Source organism: Choloepus didactylus, chromosome 2 (genome assembly GCF_015220235.1).
Source record: "Choloepus didactylus isolate mChoDid1 chromosome 2, mChoDid1.pri, whole genome shotgun sequence".
In the NCBI taxonomy this organism is placed as follows: domain Eukaryota; kingdom Metazoa; phylum Chordata; class Mammalia; order Pilosa; family Megalonychidae; genus Choloepus; species Choloepus didactylus.
The window spans coordinates 94765445-94793281 of record NC_051308.1 but is presented as its reverse complement, the minus strand read 5'-3'; the positions used below and the strand labels follow the sequence as shown (position 1 = coordinate 94793281).

Sequence of the window (27837 nt, the reverse complement as noted above, 5' to 3'; positions counted from 1 at the left end):
TGACGATATAAATTGCCCAATCTGAACAAAAAAGAGAAAATTAGCAGGACTATAACCAATGATCTAATATTTATGTCTCAGAGTGCTGGAAAGGGAGGAGAAAGGGGAGGGGCAGAAAAATATTCAAATAAATATTAGCTGAAATCTTCTCAAATTTGGAAAAAAAAAACCTACAGTTCAAGAAACTGAGAGACTCTGAAGGGCGATAGAGACTGGAGAAGGACTCCACAAATCCTGAATCTGAGGGGGAAAAACACCAAAAAATGGTAGGAGATCTACAACCTGGACCCACCAGTGTGGACCCACTCCCCTCACTCAGATCCACTCAGCTTAAGAGTTGCACAGAGGCAGCACAGCCTGGGGAGTTTCTGCTGTGACCCCAGAGCCACTCAGCAGTGAGTGAGAATCCTAGGCTCATCCAGGCACGGGGACCCAAGACTGCAGAGTCTCAGGGTAGAACACAAGTAGCTGACTAGCGTGTGCATACAAATAGGACCCCAGGAAAAAGAAAGAGACCATGGCAGAACTTTTAGCAAGAGGTGTGCACACTCAGCCTAGGCTCTGCTGAATCACCTAAAAAAAAAAAAAAAAAAAAAAGTATTTTTTGGATTGACCCCATCTGGCTCTCTGGGGCATAAAAGCCTCATGGAAAAAAAGGAGGGGGAGTCACTGATCTGCTGCAAGGTAGGATGGGTCCCAGAACTGAAAAGTATAATAAAGATGGGGCATTGAATGAGGGACAGAAGTTAAACAAATCGTAAGAGTTGGGGAGAAAATTCTTTACAGAAACAATCAGTACAGATAAGAATTCCCAGAGAAGGAACAGAGGAAAAGATGCTTTCTCCTGGAGGTGAAACAATTTCACAAAAAAGGAAAATCTTAAAAGTTGTACCACATATCCAGGGCAAGAATCAGTTGCAGAAGACCTGAGAAAATCTGAACAGTTATAACATGGCTACATAAAGGTTCAGTATAAGTTGGACTAAGCATTAAGGAAGAGCCTTCACACATAGCCAATCTACAATAAAACTCTAGGCAAGAGGGAGAAACTGACCTTCAGAGTTAGCACATCAAAATAATCAGAATCCCAGACATAAGCAAAAAAATACAAGCCATGCTGAGAAACAGGAAGATATGACTTAGTCAAGGGAAAAAATTAAAACTTCTGAGGAGACACAGGCTTTGTAACAATTAATCAAAGAAGTTTTAAATAAATCACCTAAATCAATTCAAGGAGATGAAGGAAAATATACATAGAAATAAACTAAGGGTGGATATAGAGCTAAAGGATATTGACAAAACAATGTGTGAGTAAAAGAAGAATTAGAAAGTGTAAAAAGAAACAACAGAAATTATGGGGCTAAAGGCACAATAATGGAGATTAAAAATACACTAGAGGCATACAAAACATTTGAACAGGCAGAAGAAAAAAAATCAGTGAACTAGAAGACAGGACCATTGAAATTAAACAATCAGAAGAACAGAAAGAGAAAAAATAGAAAAAATTAAGCAGTGTCTAAGGGAATTGAATGACAGCATGAAGTGTACCAAAATACATATCATGGGAGTCCTGAAAGGAGAAGAAAAGGAAAAAGGGGCAAAAAGAGTATTTGAGGAAAAAATGGCAGAAAATTTACCAACTCTTAGGAAAGACTTCAGTATACATGTCCAAAAAGCACAACATGCTCCAAACAGAAAAAAACCCTAATAGAACTGTGGTAATTTGGAGGCTTCCTGACCCCATAAAAGGTCATGTACTTTTAATCCATTCCTGTGGGTGCAGATCTATTGTAGGTGGGAACTTTTGATTTGGTTATTTCAATTGAGATGTAGACCACTTCATTCAAGGTGGGTCTTAATCCTCATGCTGGAGTCTTTTATAAGAGGGTAAAACACATACAGAAGCTAAGAGATGAAATTAAGAGAAGCTCACAGAATAGCTGAGAGAGGGAGCCCCTGAGGCAAGAAGCAGCAAACGGTGAAACCCAGGAGAGAAGGACCACGAGATGTTGCCATGTGTCTTTCAAGTGACAGAGGAGCCCCAGATGCCAGCAGCCTCTCTTCCGAGTCCAGGTATCATCCTGTTGATGCCTCAAGTTGGACATTTTCATGACCTAAGAACTGTAAATTGTAAGATAATAAATCCCCATTGTAAAACAAACTGAAACAAGACCTAATCTAAGACACACAAGACACAGAATGCCAAATGCCAAAGATAAGAATTCTGAAAGCAGTCAGAGGAAAGCAATTGGTCACATAAAAGTGATCCTTGATGAAACTAAGTCCCAATTTCTCATAAAATTTCATGGAGGTGAGAAGGCAGTGGTATGATATATTTAGGGTAATGAAAGAGAAAAACTACCAGCCAAAAATTCCCTATTTGGCAAAACTGTCTTTCAAAAAATGAGGGAGGGTTTGAAACATTCACAGATAAACAGAAAATGATAGAGTTCATCACCAAAAGACCTGCCCTATAAGAATTACTAAAGGGAGTCCTTGAAGTTAAAGGAAAAGACAGGAGAGAGCAGCTTGGAGAAGTATGAAAAAGTGAAGATCATCAGAAAGGGTAACTACATGGGGAAATTCCAAACCTAATAGTATTGTATTCTCAGTATATAACTTTACTCTTTAATTTCTGTAAGTGTTAGAATAAAATTGAGTAAGAAATAGTCATCTTTACTGATAATGGGCACACCAAATATGAAGAGGTAATGTGAAGAGGGGAAACAATGGGGTATGGGAGCATATTATGTATAAGATACTGAAGTTAAGTTAGTATGTTTCAAATTAGTAGGTTATAGGCTTAGGTTGTGTAATACAAACCCCAGGGTAACTATAAAGAAAGTATTTTAAAAGTGTACATAAATGGAAATGAAAAAGGGATCAGATACATCACAAAAGATCAACAATATAGACAAAGGAGCAGCAAAAAAGGAAAAGAGAGACAAAAAAGATATTACATATACAAATTAAAGGACAAACTGGCTGAAGTAAGTACTGGCAGAATGGATAAAAACGCATGATCCAACTATATGTTAACAAGAGATCCACCTTAGACCCAGAGACACAAATAGGTTAAAAGTAAAAGGATGGTAAAAGATACTCCATGCAAACCATAAGAGAGCTGGGGTGGCTATATTAATATTGGACAAACTAGACTTTAAGTCAAAAGTTGATGCAAGAGACAAAGAAGGACATTGTATATTGATAAAAGGGTCAGTCCACCAAGAATAAATAACAATCATAAATATTTCTGTCCTTAACTATGGTCCCCCAAAATACTTGAGATAAACACTGACAAAACTGAAGGATGAAAAAGACACTTCTATGATAATAATTGGAGACTTTAATACACCACTTTCATCAATACGTAGAACATCTAGACAGAAGATCAATAAGGAAACAGAATTGGAATAATATGATAAATTAACTAGACCTAACAGATATATACAGAACATTGTACCCCAAAACAGCAGGATATTCATTCTTCTCAAGTGCTCATGGATCGTTCTCAGGATAGACCACATGCTGGGTCACAAACCAAGTCTCAATAAATTTTTCAAAGATTGAAATTATACATAGTATCTTCTCTTACTATAATGGAATGATGCTGGAAGTCAATAACAGGCAGAAAATTGGGAAATCCACAAATATATGGAAGTTAAAACACACTCTTAATCATAGAGAAAATCACAAAGGAAATCAGTAAATATGTTTGGATGATTGAAAACAAGAATGCGTCATATGAAAAGGTATGGGATATGGCAAAGCCAGTCCTCAGAGGTAAATTTATATCCTAAATGTTTACATTAAAAAAGAAGAAAGAGCAAGCATCAAAGACCTAACTGCAGACCTGGAGGAACTAGTAAAGAACATCAGACTAAACCCAAAGCAAGCAGAAAGAAAGAAATAGTGAAGATTAGAGCAGAAATAAATGAAATAGAGAATTAAAAAAAAAGCATTAACAAAACCAAAAGTTGGTTTTTTGAAAATATCAACCGAAAGTGACAAACCTTTAATTGGACTAACAAAGAAAAAAAGAGAGATGCAAATAAATTAAATCAAAGTTAGAGGGAGAACATTACTATTAGCCCCACAGAAATAAAAAGGGTCATAAGAGGATACTATGAACAACAGTATGCCAACAAATTAGACAACTGAGATGAAATGGACAAATTCCTAGAAACACAGAAACAACCTACACCTGACTCTAGAAGAAACAGAAAATCTCAACAGACCAATGACAAGTAAAGAGATTGAATCAGTCATCAACAACCTCCCAACAAAGAAGAGCCCAGGACCAGATGGCTTCATAAGTGAATTCTATCAAACATTCCAAGGAAATTAATGCCAACCCTGTTCAAAATCTTCCAAATAATAGAAGAGGAGTGAACACTACCTAAGTCATTCTATGAGGACAACATCACCCTAATTCCAAAAACCAGATAAAGATACTACAAGAAAAGAAAATTATAGACCAATTTCTCTAATGAATTTACATGCAAAAATCCTCAACAAAATACTGGCAAATCAAATCCAACAGCATATTAAAAGAATTATACACCATGATCAGGTGGGATTTATCCCAGGTATACAAGGGTAGTTTGACATAAGAAAATCAATAACTAGAATGCATCACATTAACAAAATGAAGGAAAAAAAACCCCACATGTTCATCTTAATTGGTGCAGAAATGGCATTTGACAAAATCCAGCATCATTTCTTGATAAAAACACTTAGTAAAATAGGAATAGAAGGAAGCTTCCTAAACATGATGAAGGACATATATGAAAAACTCACTGCTAACAAAATGGTGAAAGACCGAAAGCTTTCCCTCTAAGTTCAGGAGCAAGACAAGGATGCCCACTGTCATCACTTTTATTCAACATTGCACTGGAAGTTTTAGCCAGAGAAATTAGGCTAGAAAAAGAAATAGATGGCATCCAAATTGGAAAGGAAGAAGTAAAACTTTCACTATTCACAGATGACATGATCCTAGAGCTAATAAACGAATTCAGCAAAGTGGAGGGGAGGGGGGAGGGGGCACAGGAGGGGGGGATACACTATCAACATGCAAAAATCAGTAGTTCTTCTACACAGTAGTAATGAGTAATGTAAGGTGGAAATCAAGAAAAAAGCCCCTTTACAATAGAACTGAAAGTATAAAATATTTAGGAATAAATTTAACCAAGGATGTAAAGAACCTGTACATGGAAAACTAAAAAAAAAAAAAAAAAAAAAACCTGTTAAATCAAAGAAGAAAAGAACAGCAATAGAAACAAACAAAACAAATAAAAAAAGACCTAAATAAATGGAAGGATATTCCATGCTCATGGACTGGAAAACTAAATATTGTTAAGATGTCCATTCTACCAAAAATGATTTACAGATTCTACCTAATCCCAATAAAAATTCTAACAGCCTTCTTTGTGGAAATGGAAATACCAATCTTCTAATTTATTTGGAAGGTAAAGGGCCCCTAATAGCCCCAACCATCTTGAAAAAGAAGATTGATGTTGGAGAACTCACACTTCATGATTTTAAAAGCAACAGTGTCAAAATACTATGATTCTGGCACAAGGATAGTTATATAGACCGAGGGAACTAAATTGAATTGAGAGTTCAGAAATAGACCCTCACATCTGTGGTCAATTGATTTTTGGCAAGAATGCCAAGCTTATTCATTTGGGAAAGACTAGTGTCTTTAACAAATGGTTCTGGGAGAACTGGATAGCCATATGTAAAAGAATGAAGGGGGATCCCTGTCTCATACCTTATACAAATATTAACTCAAAATGGATCAAAGACCTAAATGTAAGAACCAGAATTATAAAGCTCCTAGAAGAAAACATAGGGAATCATCTTCGGGATCTTGTGTTAGGCAATGGCTTCTTAAACTCTACATCTAAAGCACAAACAACAAAACATAATTGGGACCTCACCAAATTAAAAACTTTTGCGCATCAAAGGACTTTATCATGAGAGTGAGAAGACAACCTACTCCATAGGAGAAAATATTTGGAAACTACATGTCTGATAAGGGTTAATATTTAGAATATATAAAGAAATTCTATGACTCAACAATAAAAAGACAAACATTCCAATTTTAAAAAATGGGCAAAAGACTTCAACAGGCATTTCTCCAAAGAGGATATACAAATGACCAAAAAGCACATGAAAAGATGCTCAACATCATTAGCTATTAGCTATTAGGGCCATGTAAATGAAAAGCACAATGAGATATTTCACACCCACGAGGATGGCTACTATTGAGAAAACAGAAAATTACAAGTGTTGGAGAGGATGTGGAGAAATAGGAACACTCATTCATTGCTGGGGAGAATGTGAAATGGAGCAGCCACTGTGGAAGACATTTTAATGGTTCCTCAGAAAGTTAAGTATAGAATTACCATAGGATCCCACAATCCCACTTCTAGGTATATACCCAAAAAAAAATTGAAAGCAGGGACCCAAAGAGATATTTGCACACCAATGTCCATAGTAGCGTAATTCACAATTGCCAAAAGATGGAAGCAACTCAAGTGTCCATCAACCAATGAATGGATAAATATAATGTCTTATACACATATAATGGAATAATTCAGCTGAAAGGAATGAAGTTCTGATACATACAAAAATGTGGATGAACTTAAAAAATCACACTGAGTGAAATAAGCCAGACACAAAAAGACAAATATTGGATGATTTCATGGATATGAAATAATTAGAATAAGCAAACTTATAGCGTTAGAATCTGGAGTATAGGTTACCAGAGCCAGATTGGCATTAGGGAATGGGGAGTTCATGCTTGAGTTGTACAGAGTTTCTATTTGGAATGATGGTGAAGTTTTGGTAATGGGTGGTGAATGTAATTAACAGCACTGAATTATATATGTGAATATGGTTAAAAGGGAGAAATTTTAGGTTGTATATATGTTACTAGAATAAAAATTTTAAAAAAACCTGTAGGACTGTAAAACATAGTGAACCCTATTGTAAATGGTAGACTATAATTGATAGTAAAATTATAAAAATGATGTAGCATGAATTGTAACAAATATTCCACACTAATGCAAAGGTGTTAATAGGATTGTATATGGGTACTCTGCATTTTCTGTATTTTATGCATGACTTTTCTGTAAACCTATACCTTTTCTAATTAAAAAGAAAAAGAAGATGCTGAGAGAGTCCTAAACAGGAAAAATCCAAACAAATCCTTGAATATAATATTTAAACTTCTGAAAAATGATGTTAAAGGAAACAATCTTGAAAGCAGCTTGAGAAAAATGACACTTTGCCAATAGGGAAAATCAATTCAAATGACAGTGGATTTCTCATGGAGGCCAGAACAAAGTGGCACAATATTTTTCAAATGCAGAAAGTAAAGAATTGTCAACACAGGATCTGATATCCAGTGAGATATCCTTCATAACTAAAGAAGACCTCAAGATACTCTCAGATGAAGGAAACTGAACAGAATTTGTCACCAGCAGACCTACACCAAAAGAATGGCTAAAGGAAGGCTCTAAACAGAAAGGAAATGATAAAAAAAAAAGAAAGGAATGTTGGAACATCAGGAAGGAAGAACACTAAGTAAAAATATGGGTAGAGTAGGTTTTCCTTCTCCTCTTGAGTTTTCTAAATTATGTTTGGTTGAAGTAAATATTATAGCACTTTCTGATGTGGTTCTAAATGTATGTAGAGGAAATATTTAAGTTAATTATAAATGTGGGGATGGTAAAAGATGCAAAAGGAGGTAAGATTTCTGTACTTCATTTGAGCTGGTAAAATGACACCACCAGTAGACTGTTATAAGTTATATAATGTATTATATATGATATATATAATATATAACATAATTTTATATAATGTTGTATATATTATATAATGTAATACCTAGAGCAATCACTAAAAAAATCTATATAAAGAGATACTTTCATAATCACTGGAGATAAATTAAATTGGAATTCTAAAAAATGTTCAAGTTACCCATAGGAAGGCAGTGAAAAAAAAATAGAAAAAGAAAAAACAGAGGGAACAAATAGAAAACAAAAATTAAGTGGCAGACTTAAGCTCTAAATTATCACTAATGACATTAAATATAAATGGTCTAAATACATCAATTAATAGAGATTGGCAGAGTAGATTAAAAAACATGACCCAAGTAGATGAAGTCTGCAAGAAACTCACTTAAAATATGATGATATAGGCAAGTTGAAAGTAGAAGTATGGACAAAGATATATCAAGCAAACATTTATCAAAAGAATGCAGGAATGACTATATTAATATCAAATAAAGTAGAATTAAAAGTAAAAAAAATTACCAGACACAGAGAGGAGCATTCTATAATGACAAAAAGATCAATCCACCAAGAAGACTTAGCAATTCTAAATGTGTATGCACAAAACAATAGAACTGCAAAATATATAAAGTAAATACTGACAGAACTGGAAGTAGAAATAGAAAAGTCCACAATTATAGTTAGAGACAACAATTGTTGGAACACCTGAACAGAAAATCAACAAGGATATGGAACTCAACAACATATCAGTCAGCAGGATCTGATCAACATTTATAGAACACTACATTCAACAACACCAGATTGCATGTTCTTTTCAAGTGTGCGTGGAATACATACAAAGGTAGACCATACCCTGGACCATTAAAAACCTCAATAAACTTAAAATAATTGAAATCATACAGAATGCATCCTCTGATCATAATGAAATCAAACTAGAAATCGATAACAGAAAGATAACTGGAAACCAAACAACATTCTTATAAATAGTTGGAGGTCAAAGAAGAACTTTCAAGGGAAATAAAATAAATTGGACCAAATGAAAATGAAAATACAATATGTCAAAATTTGTGGGACACTAGCTAAAGTGGTGCTGAAGGGGAAATTTATAGTAATATATGCATATATTAGTAAAGAGAAAATATAGTAACTAAAATCAATAACCCTGACTCCCACCTCTTTCCTTCCTTGAGGAAAGAGTTAAAGAAGAACAAAATAAACCCAAAGCAAGCAGAAGGAAGGAAATAATAAAGAAAAAAATAAGGAAATAGATAAAAGTTTCAGCTTTTAGCAGAAATCAATGAAATTGAAAACAAAAACTACAGGGAAAATCAGTGAAACAAAGAGCTGGTTCTTTGAAAAGATCAACAACATTGACAAATCACTCGCAAGACTGACAATGAATAAGACATGAAATGCAGTTACCAACATCAGGAATGAAACAGGCAATATCACTACAGACACTGCTGACATCAAAAGGATAATAAGGGAATACTGCAAACAATTCTGCACACATAAATTTAACAGCTTAGAGGAAATGGACCAATTTCTGGAAAAACACAAACTGTCCCAATTCACCCAATATGAAATTGACAATTTGAATGGCCCTATAACTATTAAAGAAGTTGAATTCTTCATTTGAATATTACTCAGAAAGAAATATCCAGGCCCAGAAGGTTTCACCTAAATTTTCTACCAAATGTTTAAAGAGAATTAACACCAATTCTACACAGTCTCTTCCAGAAAATAAAATAGAGTACTTCCTTATTTATTTTATGAAGCTAGTATTGCCTCGCTATCAAAATCAGACAAAAAAAACACACAAAAATAAATAAACTACACACCAATACCCCTTATAATTATGGATGCAAAACTCTTTAAGCTATAGACTCTAATTGCAATTTGTGTTCTGTCTCCAATACTCCAATGCCTAAGATTTTCAGTAGGTATATTGCAAATAATATATTATTAGAAGTAGTTAGTGGAATATAGAAAAATGTTTTGAAATAGTAAATTATTTACATAAAAAATAAATCAAAACAGATTCAAGGTTATTGGTAATAGTGACAACAGACTTTCTTGCATTCAGCTAGCTTTCTTTGGGGAGGAGATTAGGAAGGAAAGGGAGGAGATAAAGCTAGTATAACCAGGTGGTCAGGAATAACCCTGGCCGAGCCCAAGAAAGATCCAACAGGGGAATATCATTTCTCAGGAATGGCAGCAAAAAAAGTCTGAGAATCACACTGCCATAGGGCATAATTAGCACTAAGTCTCTCATTTCCTTCAGGTACAGTGAAATAAAGAACAAAATAAATTGTAAAAGTCAGTAAAATAAAAACCCTTGGTGGCCAGTTTTTAGCACAAGCTCCTTGAGACACAAGACCAGGTATTGTACTCTGCTGTATGCCATCTCCCAATCTGAGAAAATCTGGGTATTTGTTTGATGATAATGATTTTTCAAGTTTTGTCAGATTGTAAAGTTTTCAAAGTCAGGCTTATGCCTTTAATTTGTACTATACAGATTCATCATGTCATCACTTTTCCTCCGCAAGACCCATAGAAATTCATTTGTATTTCTAACACCCAGAAAGGTAATTTTAAAGACAGATAGTCACAGTAATCCTGAACTGAGTTTTAACATTCAGATGGAAATATGCACACACACCATCAGGTTCCCCGTACTGTTTCCTCTGAAAATCTGCCAGTTTGTACGGTCAGAGCTATACGCCACGTAGAACTCAGTGGTATAGTAGGACTTCAGGTACTTTTTGGCACCTTGGGTCTGGATCCCTGTGAATATGACTTCCCTTTGCATGTCCACCTGCAACACAGCAAAGCCATTAACTAGAACCACCCTTGTTGGTGAGTCACACACTGCTTAGTTCATTGTACAGTCTTGCTTTAGAACTAAAGAGCCAGCATCTTGTATCTTAGCAGACTAAAGTGGCTAGATGCAACCCAGAGTCGAGCACAGCATATCTGGACTTGAATCCAAGCTCTACTGCTAACTAGCTTTGTGTGACTATGGAAAGTTAGTTAACCCTTCTGTGCCTCAGTTTTATCATCTTTAAAATGGACTAGTACTAGAACCAACCTTATAGGGTTGATTTTGAGGATTTTGAGGATAAGTGCTTAGAATAGTGCCTATCGCCTAGCAATTGCTATTTTCTCTAAGAACTTTGCAACACCACAAACAACAAGATCTTATTAAAATCACTGTCAATATTATTATTACATTAGGAGTAGGTACTTTCAGATTGGTAAAACACACCTGGATCCAGGGTATAGAGTCAGTTTCAGTTGAATGTTTTTCTATGCTCCAAGCATTATATGATCCATCATTGTTTAATCTTGCTAATTTGGGCTCCCAATAACCTAAATTCAAAGGAAGGAAAAAAAAAAAAAAAGAATCACACTGCCATAGGGCAGTTTAATCTGAATTGTTAAAAAAACAGATAATTAGCAATTTCTCAAATGAGTTTAGTACCAATGGAAAATTAGATCCCTGAAGGTTTTTGCATTGCAATTAAGAGACCAGGTAGTTGACGAGGGCCTTGGCTACTAAGCTAGTCCCTGATGATGAAATATTGGCTTCAGGTCTGCAGCTGGCCAGCTGTCAGCCACCACCCACCCCCTTCCCTGCACACAGGTCGTATGTGTCTTTACTCAGTTATGTTGATGTGGCTGATTCTGAGTGTGCCTGCCTAACTGGAAGGCATAGGAGGGAGCTATAAGGGCCCCAGGATCCCTTGCAATTGATCTCTTGATCTTAGGAAGGGCTTTGAAGCAGAGTGAAGAACTTAGGAGGAATTTCTGGCACATAGCAGGTGATCAACAACATTTCTTGAATAGATACATAGTTGGCACAGGCAAAGGATCTTATTAAAAGGGACTATGCTACCTTGTGGATATGACCCTGTGAATCTGGCTGAAATATTATATGTGCGATCAAACCCAGAAAAGATAAATGGGGAGAGCTTTGGAAATGGGCGCATGGTCATAAGAGTAAGCCATCAACTTCTTGCCAAATCTCTGCAGAGACGTTGGGCTGTCTTTGTAGAGATACCAAGAATCACTAGCTCTTGTTCTCTGGAAAAAACCCTTTGGGAGCAATATACACTGTTCAGGGTACAAGAGAAAAAGGGGTGCCAAGAAGCTTTTATCTCCTGCCATAGTACTCCTCCCTCTGCCAGGTGAACACCCCAAATAGAATTGCTTCACTATGTTGTGGTGGAGAGAAGCCTGGAGAGGAAAACTGATCTGCAGCTTCAATAGGCAGTGTCACCAAGCATGGTTTTGCAGGCTATACACTGCACAATTGTAAGGGGTACCATTCACAAGCTATGATGCTGGTACTTACTTAGATACTCAGAAGCCTTTATCTGTGAATCAGGTATCATGCCGGTGCTTAGTCCCATTGGCATCTTACATTCTATGAAAAACAGAAAAATGAATTTTTTTTGTGGAAAATCTACATAACAAGGCAAAAGCTCCATGGCTAGAAATTGTACCTATGATGTATCAGGAAATAGATATTTCACCACCCTTGTGTGGAACTGACTTAAATATGTTTGACCATAAAATGGTATATGCACTAGCAAGATTGTTGCTTTAATAGAAAAGGCAACACCCTGGAGGAAAGCAACTGAGATCCTGAAATGCAACTGATTTTGAAACTGATTTCTATCTGCTCCTGTTCTAAAACAAGCCATTTTACAACATTATGTCCTATCCCTCATGAGGCTATACTCTCAAAAGTTGACCTGAAAGTTACAAGTTATTTACATTCCAATCAGGGAAGGAAATATGATTCACTGGGTTACCTGGATATTGGCACAGTTCTTGGTACTCAACAGATGCTGGATGGATAAATGGATGGATATACAGAGGAATGGATGGGTGGATGGAAAGATGGGAACTATATCTCCAGAACATTGAAATGCCAAGTTCAGTACCTATCTCAGTTATTGCTGAATTCCTATTATCATTTACTTCTTCTACTCTAGGACCCTGGAGAATTTCTTACATGTACTTTCCCATGGATCACAAATCATGAACTGAGAGGAACCATTTGGTTTAAGTTTGATAGACAACTAATATGTTTGCAATGCAATCATACCATTGACCAGGATAAAAGCAGTTATGGCTACAGATTATGTCTTTGCCCTGTCAGAGTTCTTAGAATTGAATGTCTCTAATCTTAACATTCGTAATATTCCAGTAACAGATATTCTACTGATAAAAATAGCATGTAGATCTTGGATGATACCTCTGTCTATGATGAGGAATGGCGTTTGCATCCCTGCTCTCTGGTGTTCTCCAACTTCTGTGTCTAGGAGCCACCAGCCAGGTTTTGATGCCTTCATTTCAAGAGTTTTAAATGAACCTAAAATAAAGAATGAAGGACAACATTAAACACCCAAAGATTAACAAGTAAATATTGGCTGATAGCTATCAAAGAATCATGAAATTACTGCATCACAAGAGGCTTAGAATAGAACTTACAAGGTATCCACTTTTACCTTTAGGCAGCACTAGAGATGGAATGGCTAAAAACAAAACAAAACAGCAACACACACCCCCATACACAGATTACAAAAAATAACTCACCCTATTTTTAGTAGAATTTTTGAAATCTCCACCAACCCTTATTAGAAATCTTCACTTACCTAAATATATGTTACAAACATAATAGAGATTCACAATCCTAAACTATCAAAGTGACCTTGAGTAACTTGTCACCGACCCTTGAAAATATGGTCTGTATTTCTTTTCTCCCTTTTCACTTCATTTATATATATATATATATATGAAAATAAAAATAAAACATCTTTCCCCCATGTTTTAAAGTTTCTATAAAGTTTACATATTTGGGGAAAATGTACATAAACTTCAGAAAATCACTGCAAGAAAGAGGTTTCTAAAACTTATCCGTTCTGGTATTTAATATTACCCACTGCCATTTAATCCTTCTTAGATCCTGCTGACTAAAATTTGTGACCATTTCCAGACTGTGAATGAAAATTGATAGCTGATGGGCATTTTTCTCAAACACATTGAACTGGTCTTCAGCTTTCCACTCTCCAACACAGATATTTAGGTCTGAAAATTGAGACAAGGCAGCCAATCTCAGCTTCTCAGTCCATGTTGTGGCTCAAGGGCTCATGGAAGATTGACTGATCTGCTAATACTTGGTGGAAACTTTAGGTGTGAGTTTGATCTAATACCCTCTGTCCCTGATCTTTACAGGGACGTCTTTCTAGATTTATTAGTGTGTTACTTGCATGTTAAAGGCAGACAGGAACTCCCTTTTCCCCTACTCTTAACCTGACCAGGCTCATTTAGACTCCTGTGCCTATGTCTGTAGCAGAGTCACACAACTTTCCCACCCAAAGGCCTGTCATGGAACTGGCCTTCACTGGTGGCTTAGACAACATTTGTAGAAGGTGGGCTTCTTGTTAAAAATTCAGACTCCAGGGCTCCCACCCAAGAGCCACTGTATCAAAGTCTCTTAGGGCAAAATCTCTGCTTTAACATCTTCATTTTAACCAGTTTTCTAAGTTTTTATTATGCTCAATAAAGTTTGGGAACCAGTGCCATTTAGTACTCACATCAATACCCACATACTTACTACACACACAGACACATAGATTAAGAACTCATTGGCACACAGTAAATCCTTCTTGATGATTATAATTTGTTCAAACATTATTAATATTTGCACATGAAAATTTCTGAACATTGTGATTCTTTTGCTTTATAATTGCTCAATTTCTTTTTCTTCAAACAGCCTCAGGAATCAGTTCAAGATTAGGATTCCTGGAGAGAATCACCAACCCAATGATATCAAGGTGACATAGCCAGGAATGGAATTCAAGAATCCTGAAACCCTAGTAAGTTTCTAATAACCTTCTCCAATAGACAAAGTTTCACCTGCCTGAGCCCTGTGTGATTCATTTTGTGATGTAGTCCAGACCTGACCTGCATGACACACAGCAGCTTGGTAGAATCTGGATTAGACATACCATCTCTTTAAAACCAAGACTTAGCCTGTGTGGTGCTGGAAACAATTCTTACATTAGCTGAATTTTTGGAATCTGTATACAGTTTTGGGATATGACTTTGCTCAAGAGCTAGGCCAAAATCCTGAGTTCTAACCTTTTAGGAAGTAGACACACAGGGAGGAAATGAGGAGGAGTTACAGATGCTAAGACTCCCTTTTCTTGCCCTTTCTAATAAGGGACCTCTTTCCATTGGCCCCATCTTTACCTGGCAGAAGGGGCCAGACCCCTGACTGGTGCTGTTGAGTACCATTTTCCAGCAAGGTCTGGCCATGAAAGTGAACCACGTGAATGTCTCGGGAGCCACCTATGTTCAGCAGGTGCAATCTCACCCACTCTTGCTCGTACATCATCAGTCCTGGTAAGCTGTAGATCATCCCATTAATGGCTGAAAGGACAGAGTTGCAATCTATTAAAAATCTGTATATGCTGGAAGGAAGGCTGGTAAGAAAATACAGGGGTATCCCCCTTGCCACCCAAGTTCCTCACTTCACATTCTCAGACCCACCTAGCCATAATAAGGGTTTTCTAGATGCCATCATATCAATGAGAGGTAGAAAAAGAATGATAACTTCCTTCTTAACTTTCCCTCATCACTTACCAACTACACAGAAGTGTGAGTGAGCTCCATTTCCAAGCAGTTTTCCCAAGATTTCACACTTCTGCTCTGTGCTTTACCCATTTATCTTTCCCATTTATAATATATCAATTTTCTCTTGTTTCAAAAAATAAAGACTAAGATGGGTAGGTAAACTCTAGTGGTTAGAGTAAAAAGAATAAACAAGGGGATGTGCAGCATGTCACCCTAAGGCCTCCTAAACTCAGAGACAGTTCCAGGATAAATTAGGAAGTTGTGCCCACCGACCATAGCATATTTGGGTTTATTCTCTTACTGGCCCTTTTCCAGCTTATATATCCAAGTTTTTGGGCTTTTTCCACTGCCCCTTTAGTGAAATATGTATTTTTTTTTTTAAAAGCACCTGGTAAACTTGGTCACCTATATTACAAATGTTTCATTATAAAGCTTAGTGCTACTGAGCTTTTAACTGGGTTCATTACTTTTTCTTAAGTTAAAGGCACTGCTGTAGATTTCAGGAACCAGGCAAGTGAATTTTTGGAGAACGAGGAAGAAGGATCATTTTGATACTCTTAAAATTATATCAGGTAGGGAAATACCTATCTACCTACTTATAACATCACCCTCATCTCCTTATTTTAGTTTCTGAAGACATAAATCTCATAAGAATGAAATTCATCTCGAGTGATTATTAGGTCAGCATTGCTAAACCATTGCATCAGGATATGGAAGTGAAGACTCTAAATATGCAAGGCACTTAGTAAACATTTGATAAATTGAGCTGAATGATATAATTCATTCATTTACTCATTACATTCATTTACTCATTAATTCAACACGTTTTTACCGAACACACTGCAAAGGCCAAATACTGAGCTGGGTACTCAGGTGGTTTGCTTACCAAATACTCTGAAAAATACTACACCAAGGGAATTACCAAATTACATAGACTTAGACTACAATCCATTTAAAGCTATACTACATACATTGTACTCTGTTTGAGGAATCAGTGTAAGTGCCTTCAGTTTAAGTGCCTTGAGAATACTCAATGAATAAAGGGCACAGCCAAGAGATAAGCTTGTCTGATTCTGCAGCCTGAGCTTTTCCACTAAGTTGAGAGATTTTCTGAAGGGTATGCGTCCCACTCTTGAGACCAGGCTTGCTGGGCTGAGAGGCCTGGAGATGGTAGGAAAGGAGAGAAGAAAAGATCTGCTTGGAGTCTATTATTAGGCTGCCTCTCAGTTGGTTCTCTTCTGGACTCCTTAATAGAATCTTTTTAACCTCCGTCTTTAGTGGATAGGGTTTGGGGCAGACCATAAATCATATGGTATGTATTTCTCTACCCCAAAGTATTTTTACAGTGAGATCAGGTTATGATATACACTAACTGATACTTAATGAAAAAAAACAAGGTTTTTGCTTTTTTTTTTTAAAGGTAGGCTGCATGTATGAATGAAGTAGAGGAGATAGACTAGACCTGCTTAGCACTGATGGCTGGTTGGAGGTGGAGGTGGCACTGAATTGGACGTTGTATATAATAATGTAACAGACTTTTTGTTTTGTTTTAAAGCAATAACAACCATATCCTTGCTTATTACACTGAGTGACTGACCCTTTATCAGAAGCCCAGGTCTTCCCAGATCAGAAATCTCAAAGCACCCACCTCCATTCCTCAAACTCTGAAAACAGTGCTTATTGATCCTTGTTTATTTCTAATCCCTGAGTTATTCTCTTTGCTTTCCTCCAAATCCTAAAATTTGCTTTTCTCTAAAACCATTTGTAATTCAGTTGCCAATTTACAGGCCCAAATCCTGAATGGATCTCAGAGTGGGCACCCAAATGCTCTCTTCCCACTATCATCCCATGATGCAACTACCCAGTTTCCTATCTCGTTTTGTTCTCATATGCTTTGGCTGTCACCCATGAGCTAGAATGCCTCGAGTCATTCTTAAAATAGAAAAGACATGTGTGGCCGTTTCTTCTTCATAAACAGCAGAGTACAGCACTTGCTCCTTTAGAGATCAAGAAATTGGTTTACTAACTATTAAAAATGCAGAATAACATTAACTTTTTAAATACATGCTACAAATTTAAGCATACTGCATTTTTGCTTGGTTTTGTTGCAATCCTTCTTTACTCTCCTTCACCTAAAGAATCATCTGCCAGGTTTTGGCAGCCCTCTGAGATGTTTAAGAAGCTGGATTTAGTTGTAGCTGCTGGTCCTCAGAAGCATCTCATGCCTAATCTTGTGAAGACCTAAGGGCAGGAATCACTGTGACCCATTCTGCATTAATTCAGAAATTAGATCAAAGTCAGAAGAAAAATACCGTGAAACTCATGGGAGTTTTTTACTTCTGAGGATGCAAGTGTCCAAGACCTTTTGGGCTTTTTTTCATAGTACCAGCTCTTCTTTTCATCAAAGATCATAAAAAGTAAGACAAATTCTCTCATGTCCACAGGCATGTTGCTCTCCTTATGAAGTGTTCCTTTTCGGCAGATAAGCAGGGGACCTATCAAGCCCGAATGAATATCTTTTTCCTGAAAGACAGTAAGAGCAAATTGCATGTATTCCCCCCTTCTTAGGATTTTCTTTGTTCTTCTGAGAATCACTGATCATACATAAAAGAAACTCTCCTTAGAGGCTCTGGATTAGAAGATTATAAATGAATAGCTTAATAAACCTGGATATTTATCATCTAATTTTGTCGCATTTATATTCCCTTCCTGATTAATCCTTTATCCCAACATGGTAGTAGTGATGATGATGATGATGACATTGATAATAATATAATAGCTACTATGTATTGAGCATCTACTATTACATTAAATGCTTTGCCTACAGTATCTCATTTAGTCCTGACAACAATCCTATATGATAAATTTAATTTGATTCATTGAACAAATATTTACCAAATGCCTACTGTGTGCTATGTATTGTTTTTTCATTTTTTACTGAGGAGACCAAGGCTGAGAAAAATCAACTAATTTTCCTAGGGTGACATAGCACGTACCAGGGCAGGAATTTAAATTTAAGCCTTTGTTCTTCCACTATGCCTTGAATGACTGAATCCCAAGTTTTCAGTTCTTTCATAAAGAAAGTGCATGCAAAAGCTAACACTTGTTCCAGGAAATTGCAGATAAATGTCTTCCTCTGTAAAAGTAGTCCTCTAAGTTGGTGCCTACCATTTAAGTCATCCTCACTCCTTTCCACTGAACAAATGTTTTTCTCTTTCTGTCATTTGAAGAGCTGCATGGTGAGTCCTTGGCTATGGTAGGCTGTAGACTGTTGACCATAATCTTTACATATTCCCCATGAAAAGCAAGACTAAGATTTAAAAAGAAACGGCCCCTACCCTGCCACTTAGTGGACTCAGGTTAAAAGATCAGGGGAAACTTGCTTAAGATATACAGAATTTCTAACTAGTTTGAATTTAAGTGAGTGAAAATGGATAGAGCTGATGGTAGCACATTACTGTGAGTATAATTAATATTGCTGAACTGTGTGTGAGTGTGGTGGAAAGGGGAAGTTTAGAGTCATGTATGTCACCACGGAAAGCCAGAGGTTAAAACATGGGACTGTATAGCTCAGTAAATCTTGTAGTGGATGATGACTATGATTAACAATAAAAATGTAAAAAATTTCTTCCATGAACTACAACAAATGTACAAAAGTATTACAAGGACTTAGTAATAGAGTAATATATGGAGAAGAATGTGCCTAATACAAACTATGGACTATAGGTAACAGTAATATCTTAATATTCTTTCATCAGCAGTAACAAATATACCACACCAATACTAGGGATCAATGATAGGGAGAGATAAAGGGTATGGGATGTTTTGGGTTTTTTCCTTTTTTTTCTTGGAGTAATGAAAATGTTCTAAAATTGATTGTGGTGATGAATGCACAACTCTGTAGTGACACTGTGAGCCATCGATTGTACATGCTGGATGGATTGTGTGGTATGTGAATATATCTCAATAAAATTGCATTAAAAAAGAAAAAGAAAAGTAATGAACTAATGTAAATAAAAAAGGTCCATGTTAAAAAACAATCAAACAAACAACAACAAAAAATGGTCAGGGGAATGACAGAAACTTTTAATAGAGGTACCTACCGGGTTCACAGCCGAGTAGTAGGCCCAAGCCCGACATGCTGAGCCTGGGTTTTCTGGCCCTGACCGCTCAGTGGCATGCCATACATACGTGTAACTGCTGTTTGGTGGAACAGCATTATCTGCCTTAAACCATTCAGGAGAGTCATCTTCATAAGTCTTTCCCTCTGATGACTTTTCATAGGAAAGTCCATGGGTGTGAAGTGAATATGATCTGGATGCTGAATTTTTAAAACGAACCTAGATAAAGGAATGATCCACAAATGTACTTAAGCTTGAAAAAATATATATATAAAAAAAGCAGCAATATAGGGCAAAATGGATGGTTATTAAATCAGAACTAAGGTATATTAGGTGCTAACAATTGCAAAGTAACATATATATGTAATATCATATATATATAAATTTGATTTAATTTTCACAACCTTCCTAAGAGGAAGGTCTTGAGTAGTTTACCCAGAAACACCAAAACATGTTTGTTCTTAGGCTCAGGGCTAAAGTACTGACATTATCTACAAATGAAATGCTAGTGATAGGAGCTGGAGATTCAAAGATGAATAGGGCTTGGTCCCTGCTCTCTGTATGCATTCAAGTTACTGCAGAAGAGACACATGCACATGGGTATCCAGGATCCAGATATGGACATACAGGTGCGATAAACAAATTATGAATGGGGTTAGATGGGAATGCCTTGGAGGATCCATGTGTTTGAATGTTATGGAGAGGTTGTGGGGAATTAAAGAGTTTCTCAGAAGAAATGGAATTTGAGTTGTCCCTTGAAGACTGACGAGGAGCTCAGCAAAGGGAGAAGGAGGAGACAGGCATTTCAGGCTCCTGGAAAAGCAGGAACCTGCCTGTGAGGAGGGGAGTAAAGGAAAAATTTGGAGACAACAGAGATCTGGGTATAGCCAGATTGTAGAATGCACAGGTATGTGGTGCGATCTGGTGAGAAATGAGTTTGGAAAAGGAGATTGGGACCAGATAGGGAGGATTTTGAATGCCATATGAGAGCTCCCAGCTATAGTCAGAGCCATTAAGGAAACTGCTCCTAGTCCTTCTCTTCTACAGCTTCTAATGATTAAAAATTCCCTGATCGGAAAAGAGAAGACTATTGTGTCCCATATGTTCATGGTGCATTTAGTAAAATTAAATGCATTTTTATTATACTAATATATATTATATACTAATATATATTATACTGATATATAAATATACTACTTGCCTATCTGCATTTTTTAGAAGAGCAAATATTCACTGAAAATTCTGATAAATGCTTAAATAGGTATAATAAGTTATGTTTCTGGATCTAGAATAGATTTGGGGCCCCTTCCTATCTTTTTGTAAGTGCAAGCTTAGAAAGGATGGGGGAAATAAGCTTTGACTGCCATGTTAGCTGGTAGCAGGCCTGGAATAGGATACAGGAGTTTGAAGAAAATGACCAAGATTGGGAACATCCTTAGGAACCTTACTTTTGGGGTGTTATTATTTTCACCCAAAGTCATGGAGACGCCTTTATTTCTCTAATTTTCTAATTTTCATTAACTTTGTTTTCTTTTAAGAAACCATGAGGAGATATTTCTAAAATACTACTAATACTATTACTACTACCCTACCACTGCCCAAATGAAACCCAAATGATTAATTTTCTGTGTTAGCCTTAAACAGATTAGCTTTAGGTAGCTGTTAATGTAATTTCCTCCAGATTATTTAATTTGCAGAGTTAGTTTTTCATTGCAAGGTCATTATTTTTGCCACAAAGATTGCCAAATTGCTTGGAAAGGAGTCTTTGAAAAGAAATGTAAATATTGGTTAGTTCTGGAAAATAAACAAATCAACTGTAACTCTCTTGCTACTTTCACCTTTACAAACCTCTATTGTTTGTGGAAATGCCTCTGCTGATCTTAACAATGACCAAATGCTGACTTACTTGGACCACATCCCCTACTTCAGCTCTAATAACAGGGCCAAGAATCCCATGATGCTCTTCATACTCGCTCCGAGGATCACGTTTGGTAAAAGTGCTGTCAAGGTACTTTTGGAAAACTACTTTCTTGTATGTGGTGCCCTCTGGAGCATCATCTGTGTCTTCATTATCCATTTCACTGAAAGAATTAGGGTATAATTTGTTTAAAAGAGGAAACAAAAGACTATTCAAAGAACTTAGGAAATCGTTTCTGAAAACAGCCCCTAGCATAGCATAGCACAGTTCATAGCATAGAGATGAACAACCGAATGAGTAAAAACATAAGCCAGTGACTATCTTTCAGCTCCCAGCCCAAATGTCATTTCTTAGGTAAGTCCTTCTTTAGATACTTTAGACTAGGTCAAGTCTCCCTGTATGATTCCTTGCATCTCTATAGTACTAATAGTAATATTATAGTACTAAATTCCTATAGTATTCCTATAGTATTTATATAGCATATGTAGGAAATTACAGATAATTTATTTGTGAGATTATCTTTTAATGTCTGCCTATGCAACACGAGGTCATAATTTTATTTCGCAGTGCCTAACACATTATCTGGTACAAAGTAGGCACTTAATAAATTTTTTGTAAATGCATAAATGAATTAGCAAATATATGTTAATATATGCATATTAATATATGTGTAGCAGATTTTAATATTAAAGGCAGACAAAGCCATGCAATGGGACAGGATTAAGGCTTGGGGCTGTCGTGAGGGTTTTTGTTGAATTCGAAGGCCTCCCTTGCATAGGGCACTGGAAGAATGATTGTTTTGTACTCTATAAGTAGCCATTCTCCTTGCATTTGCGTTTCTTTTTTTTTTTTGAGTAATGAAAATGCTGCATTTACTTTTGCTAAAGTATTCCCCATATAGCTCACCAGCTCGGTCTGGGGCCAAAACACGTCAAACTCTCCACTCAGATTTCCCAAGCCTGTAGAAACAGCCTGAAATCTCATCATCAATCTTTAGCCCGTATTATTGCCATGAACTGTGAACCATCAACAGAGAATACCATTCTTGCTTCCTTCTAGTAGTTCTACCTTTCTAACTCCATCCTTCCAGCCTCTGGCATAGCATTCAGTTTTACAGAATACAAAGACATGGGTGAATCAATTTTAACTGCCATAAAATGGGTTGCAAGCCTGGAATGGGATATGAGATTTTGAAGGAACTTGTTCCATTCCTTAACATTCTGGACAGATTCTAAATCCTCTCTGAGGGCCTTGCTTAGAAATCCCCAGATAAACTAGTTATTTCCATATAGGAATTGGTGCTGTATTTACACAGGAAGTCATAGCAGAAAATGTTTTAAACAAAAAGTTTTTATTATGGAAATACCAGGCATCAGATTAGCAAAATCATTTGCCTGTCACACCATGCATTGTGTTTTGCCTATTCTAATTACATTGGTTTTTAATCGCTTAGTGTAACAGTTAGCTTTTGTAAAAGCTGTGAGCTATGTTTAGATAGTTAAGCATGGTTACCATGCCACGTCCCTGAGAATCTATAGTTAATTAAGTTACCCTGTTCCTTTTCACCTTCACTAGTCTATGTATCTTTATCCCAGAAAATAGAGCCAAGCCCAATGTGGCTCTTCACCCCTAAGTAAAATTGAATTGAAAATGATCTTTAAAAAATTCTCTGTTGTAAGTCAGGTCACTTACAAAATTGTATCAATTCTTTCAAGTCTTATGGTTTAAGTGGATAAGCTAATGACTAGAACCCTAAAGTGTTAGAGGTAGAAAGGAACTTGGGCTCATTGCTGTAACTGCTTCATTTAAAAGATGAAAATAACAAGGTACAGGAAAGAAACTGACATGTTCCAATGAGTTAGGAATGGCTTAAAGCTTTTGAAGGGTTTCTCACTGCACTTTGGATAAACATCAAAATCCTTCCCATCACATACAAAGCCTAGTGGGGTCTAGTCTTTCCCAAACTAGTCACATCCTTCTTATCACCCATCCTCTTCCATAAGCTCCCAGCCACATAGGTCTTCAGCCTTAGGGCTTCATCCTACCACTGATTATGCTGTTCTCTCTGCATGGAATGCTCTCCCGCTCCATCTCCTGCACAGTTCACTCCTACTCATCTTCAGATCTCAGCTCAAATGCCACTTCCTCAGGGTCAGATGTCCCAATTCTCACATCATGTATCTACCTTTCCTTCCTGGCATTTATCATGGTTACATTTTAACATTTATGTGAGTATTTGATTCATATCTACCTTCCCCATTCTCTTTTGTAGTCTCAGCACTTAGTGTAATGCCACAAATTTGAGTTTGAAGTCAACTTCAACTAAAGTTTACTGATTAGCAGATAGCCATGGACAGCTTGCGCTCTGCATTGGAGCAAAAAGAGGGAGTAGGAATGTGTGTGGTGAGGGAAGAAGAGGAGGAGCCTTCTTTAACTGCAGAATATCAAATACATCTAACAGTGATTGTTCTTATAGTATAGTGTCCAAGTGTTCTGTAAAGGAGAGGAGCCAAATCTTGGAATTGACAAAGGAAATAGTATAGGCAAAGTTGTAACAGGGGAACCAAATACTATACCTAGCCAAATTTGCCCAGAATTAGCTCCCTGGACTGTTGTAATTACTTTATTCAGTAGTGGTAGAAAAATGAGAATATAAAAGGAGAAAACTGGCCTAACCTTTTAGAAAATTTTGTATAATCCCAATATATTTCTTCAGCAGCAATATAATAATTTTTTCTGTTTCCATTGTTGCTGCGGAGGTACCATGCTGCAATGTGGTCAGGATTTCTGGAGGAGTTGATGTCTGTCCTAGTATCAGTTTGGTAGGGGTCATCATAGTTCACAAAATCCATTTCAATAGAGTCTTCTTCATTGCTCTGGACCTCCTCCCTTGGAATAATCTCAATGTAATCTCCATTATCTCCAGTGAGGCCCACTACAACTGGTGGATTAAATTGCCTTGGTATAGAAGTGTCATTGAGTGTAGGAGATAGTGGAGGGGATGGCTTCTGATCAAGGTCTGTAGAAGGGAAAGTCCAACCATGTTCTAGAAGAGGTAGTGACTGACTCAATTCAGTGGGGTAGGTTGTCTGTTCAAGGTTTGGAAGAGGCGGTTTCTGCCCAAGATCAGGAAGAAGGGTTGCCTGGCTGAGGTCTGGAGAGAGAGTCACCTGCCTGTCATCTGGGGAAATGTTTGTCTGACTGAATTCTGAAGAGGCGGTCGTCTGATATAGGTGTGGGGAGAGGATCAACTGGCTGAGTTCTGGGGAGTCAGTTGTCTGGTTGAGTTCTTGGGAGAGGGTTGTCTGGTTGAGTTCTGGGTTGAGAATTGTCTGACCGAGTTCTGGAGAGAGGGTCATTTGGCTGAGTTCTGGGGAGTGAGCTGTCTGGCTGAGGTCTGGGGAGATGGGTGTCTGCCTGACTTCAAGTTCCAATGAAGGGAACATTTGACTAATGTCAGTAGAAAAGAACTGGTCATGGTTGAGCATCTGGTTGCTCTCTGGAGAAGAGGATGTGTGACTGGGTTCTGTAGACAAGTACATTTGACCAGGGTCTTCAACAGGGAATGTGTGATAGTGTTCCTCAGGGGGCATTGCCTGATAAAGATCTGGAACAATGCTCGTCTGACCCGTGTCATTTTGGGGGTTCTCATTCTGGTCAAGAAGTGAGTCTATCAGACCATCATTCATAAAGGGGAATGTCTGATTGAGGTCTGTGGGAAGAGATGTTTCATTGTACTTATGGGGTAACAATGAATGATCATGTGTCCTGTCTGAAAATGTGGTGTGGGACTCTCCTTTTAGAGGGTGGAAGCCCCTGGGAGACATTGGAACATAGTGTGTAAGCTTCCTTTCATTTTTCTTTTTTCGTGTCTTAATGAGAGAGGAGGTTTTCTTCAGCCCACTATTTCCTCCAGACTGTCTTACTGGTGGAGATTTATGTCTAACTCCTGAAAACTTTGGATGGCCACTCTGTTCTCCATGCTTGTTTGTAAGGAGGATACTTTCTTCCCAAGTCCTTGAGGCATTCTGGGAGTTGTTCAATAGTTTATCAGTCATGTCTTCATTAGTTTCTTGGATAATTTCATAGCTACCTTTCTCAGAAACCAAATGCCATTTCCCATTCAAAACCTTAGATGGATTCTTTTGTCTTAAGAGTAACAGATCACTAGGAGGGTCCTCCAAGGATCTCATTCTGGAAGAAGTGTTGGCTTGGCCTAAAAGTCTTCCAATTTTATGTGCTGGTATTTTCATCTGGGAAACCTTGTACCTTGCTGCTTGCTGTCCTCCTGCCTTGAATCCTTTATGCTTATCATGGTCTTCGCCTCTGAATCCTTCTGCACTATGATGAAGTAAACTTATCCCTGTGACATTAGATTGTAGAGGATCCTCTATAGGGTCTTCAGAATAAGGGATGGAATATTCTGCTGTGGAAGGGTTGAGACCTGAATTCTTGTCTAAGCCACTGAGGTTTCCCAGGAGGGGACCAGCTGGGGTGGCTCCTGGATGAGGAAGAGTTTTCTGAGGTTCTGAGGGGTCATTATCAATGAGCCTACTAATATTAATTGGGGAAGAAAGATTTGAACCAACAGCTCCATTTGCCCTTGGGTGAATGAATTCAGAGTCGTTCTCCAGAGCAAGGGCAGTGAGATTGAATTCATCTTCTTCCTGAGTCATTGATGAATTTCTGAGTGACCTAATTCCTAATATTAAAGCCAGTTTGTCCTGGTAATCATAGTCTTCATCAGTCTCTTCACTTCTGTCTTCACGCATTTTCCGAGTAGCCATGGACGAAGATGCTGTAGGTTCATATATAATCTGATATGAGTCTTCATCATCATTCTGGATACATTTAACATCTCTGAATCTCAGCCTTATGTTTTGGCTTCTTGAACTGGAACGCAGGGTAGTTAACATCCAAGTTCCTACAGAAGAGAGACAGAAGCAAGAACTGAAAAGTCTAGAAAATATTAAAAATCTAGAAAACATTGGGGCAGGTAATTTCTAATGAGCTTTAGGCAGGGATACACAAGTGTGGTTATGGGCCACTGCTGGTCTATGAACAGTTGCTTACTGGTTCACAATGACATTAAGTCAGAAACTAAGAGTGGAGTCTTTAGGAAACTTTAGCAATTTAACATTGCCATGACATCCAAGCTTGTGATCCATTCACTTATCTTGTTTAAGAGAATACAGGAAAAGTATTCATCTGTGGAGATTAGGGAGGAAAATAAAAGGTCTTTCAGCATAGATAGTTTGAGAGTCACTATTTTAGAATACACTATGTAAGAAAGGGATGAATCAAGAATCAAATTTAATATCACAAACATCTTGTTAGCTGTATACTAGGTGCTTGAGAATTGGAGTTGGGAGGGATGATGAGGTCTACCTCCACAAAGAAGAGGCATTTCAGTATTTCTAAGTATGGTAATTTTATGGTACTTGACTTTTCCATTTTTTCCATCATTTACTCCTTTAGGCAAAAACCAGTTCAGGTGGGCCCAGGGTAATTTTTTAAAAATAGTTTTATTCACACACCATATAATCCTTCCAAATTCTACAACTAGTGGCCCTTGGTATAATCAACAAGTTGCGCATTCATCACCACAATCAATTTGAGAACATTTTCATCGCTCCAAAAAGAAAAATCCCATACCCCTTCAACCCCCCACCCATTATTATACTTAGCATTCGTATGATACCTTTGTTACAACTGATGAAAGACTATTACAATATTAACTGTTGAATATAGTCCATAACTTGCATTAGTTGTATTTTCCCATAAACCACCTTGTAATAGTGATGTACATTAGCTCTACTTCATGGAAGAACATTCTTATAGTTGTAGTATTAACCACAATCATCATCTACATCAGGGTTCACTCTATTATACAGTCCCATGTTTCATCCTCTAGCTTTCCTTCTAGTGACATACACAACCCTAAACTTCCCCTTTCAACCACAATCACACCTATAATTCAGTACTGTTAATTACACTAACCATAATGTGCTACCATCACCTCTCTCCATTTCCAAACCTTGAGAGTCAACCTTATTAAAAATTCTGCACAAATTAAACATCAGCTTTGCATTCTCTGCCCTCATTCTATGTCCTGGTAACCTATACTCTAGATTTTAACTCCATTAGTTTCCTCATTATACTTAGTTCATATTAATGAGACCATACAATATTTGTCCTTTTGTGTCTGACATTTCACTCAACATAATGTCCTCGACATAATGTCACTCATGTTGTCTCATGTATCAGGACTTCATTCCTTCTTATAGCTGAATTAATATTCCATTGCATATGTACTACAGTTTGTTTATCCATTCATTGGTCGATG

General features: G+C 37.2%; 1 protein-coding gene across 1 annotated transcript in view; it reads right to left on the bottom strand.

Moving 5' to 3' along the window:
* The window catches only part of F5 (coagulation factor V), an 88079-nt gene that overhangs the window by 11211 nt on the left and 49031 nt on the right, over positions 1-27837 (bottom strand). The window contains exons 13-21 of the mRNA XM_037825394.1: positions 24168-26415; positions 21480-21654; positions 19556-19792; positions 17765-17975; positions 15069-15248; positions 13069-13185; positions 12160-12231; positions 11071-11174; positions 10465-10620 (exon numbers count right to left, since the gene is read on the bottom strand). Coding sequence (XP_037681322.1) covers positions 10465-10620; positions 11071-11174; positions 12160-12231; positions 13069-13185; positions 15069-15248; positions 17765-17975; positions 19556-19792; positions 21480-21654; positions 24168-26415 — 3500 coding nt within the window. The remainder of the gene's footprint in view (positions 1-10464; positions 10621-11070; positions 11175-12159; positions 12232-13068; positions 13186-15068; positions 15249-17764; positions 17976-19555; positions 19793-21479; positions 21655-24167; positions 26416-27837) is intronic.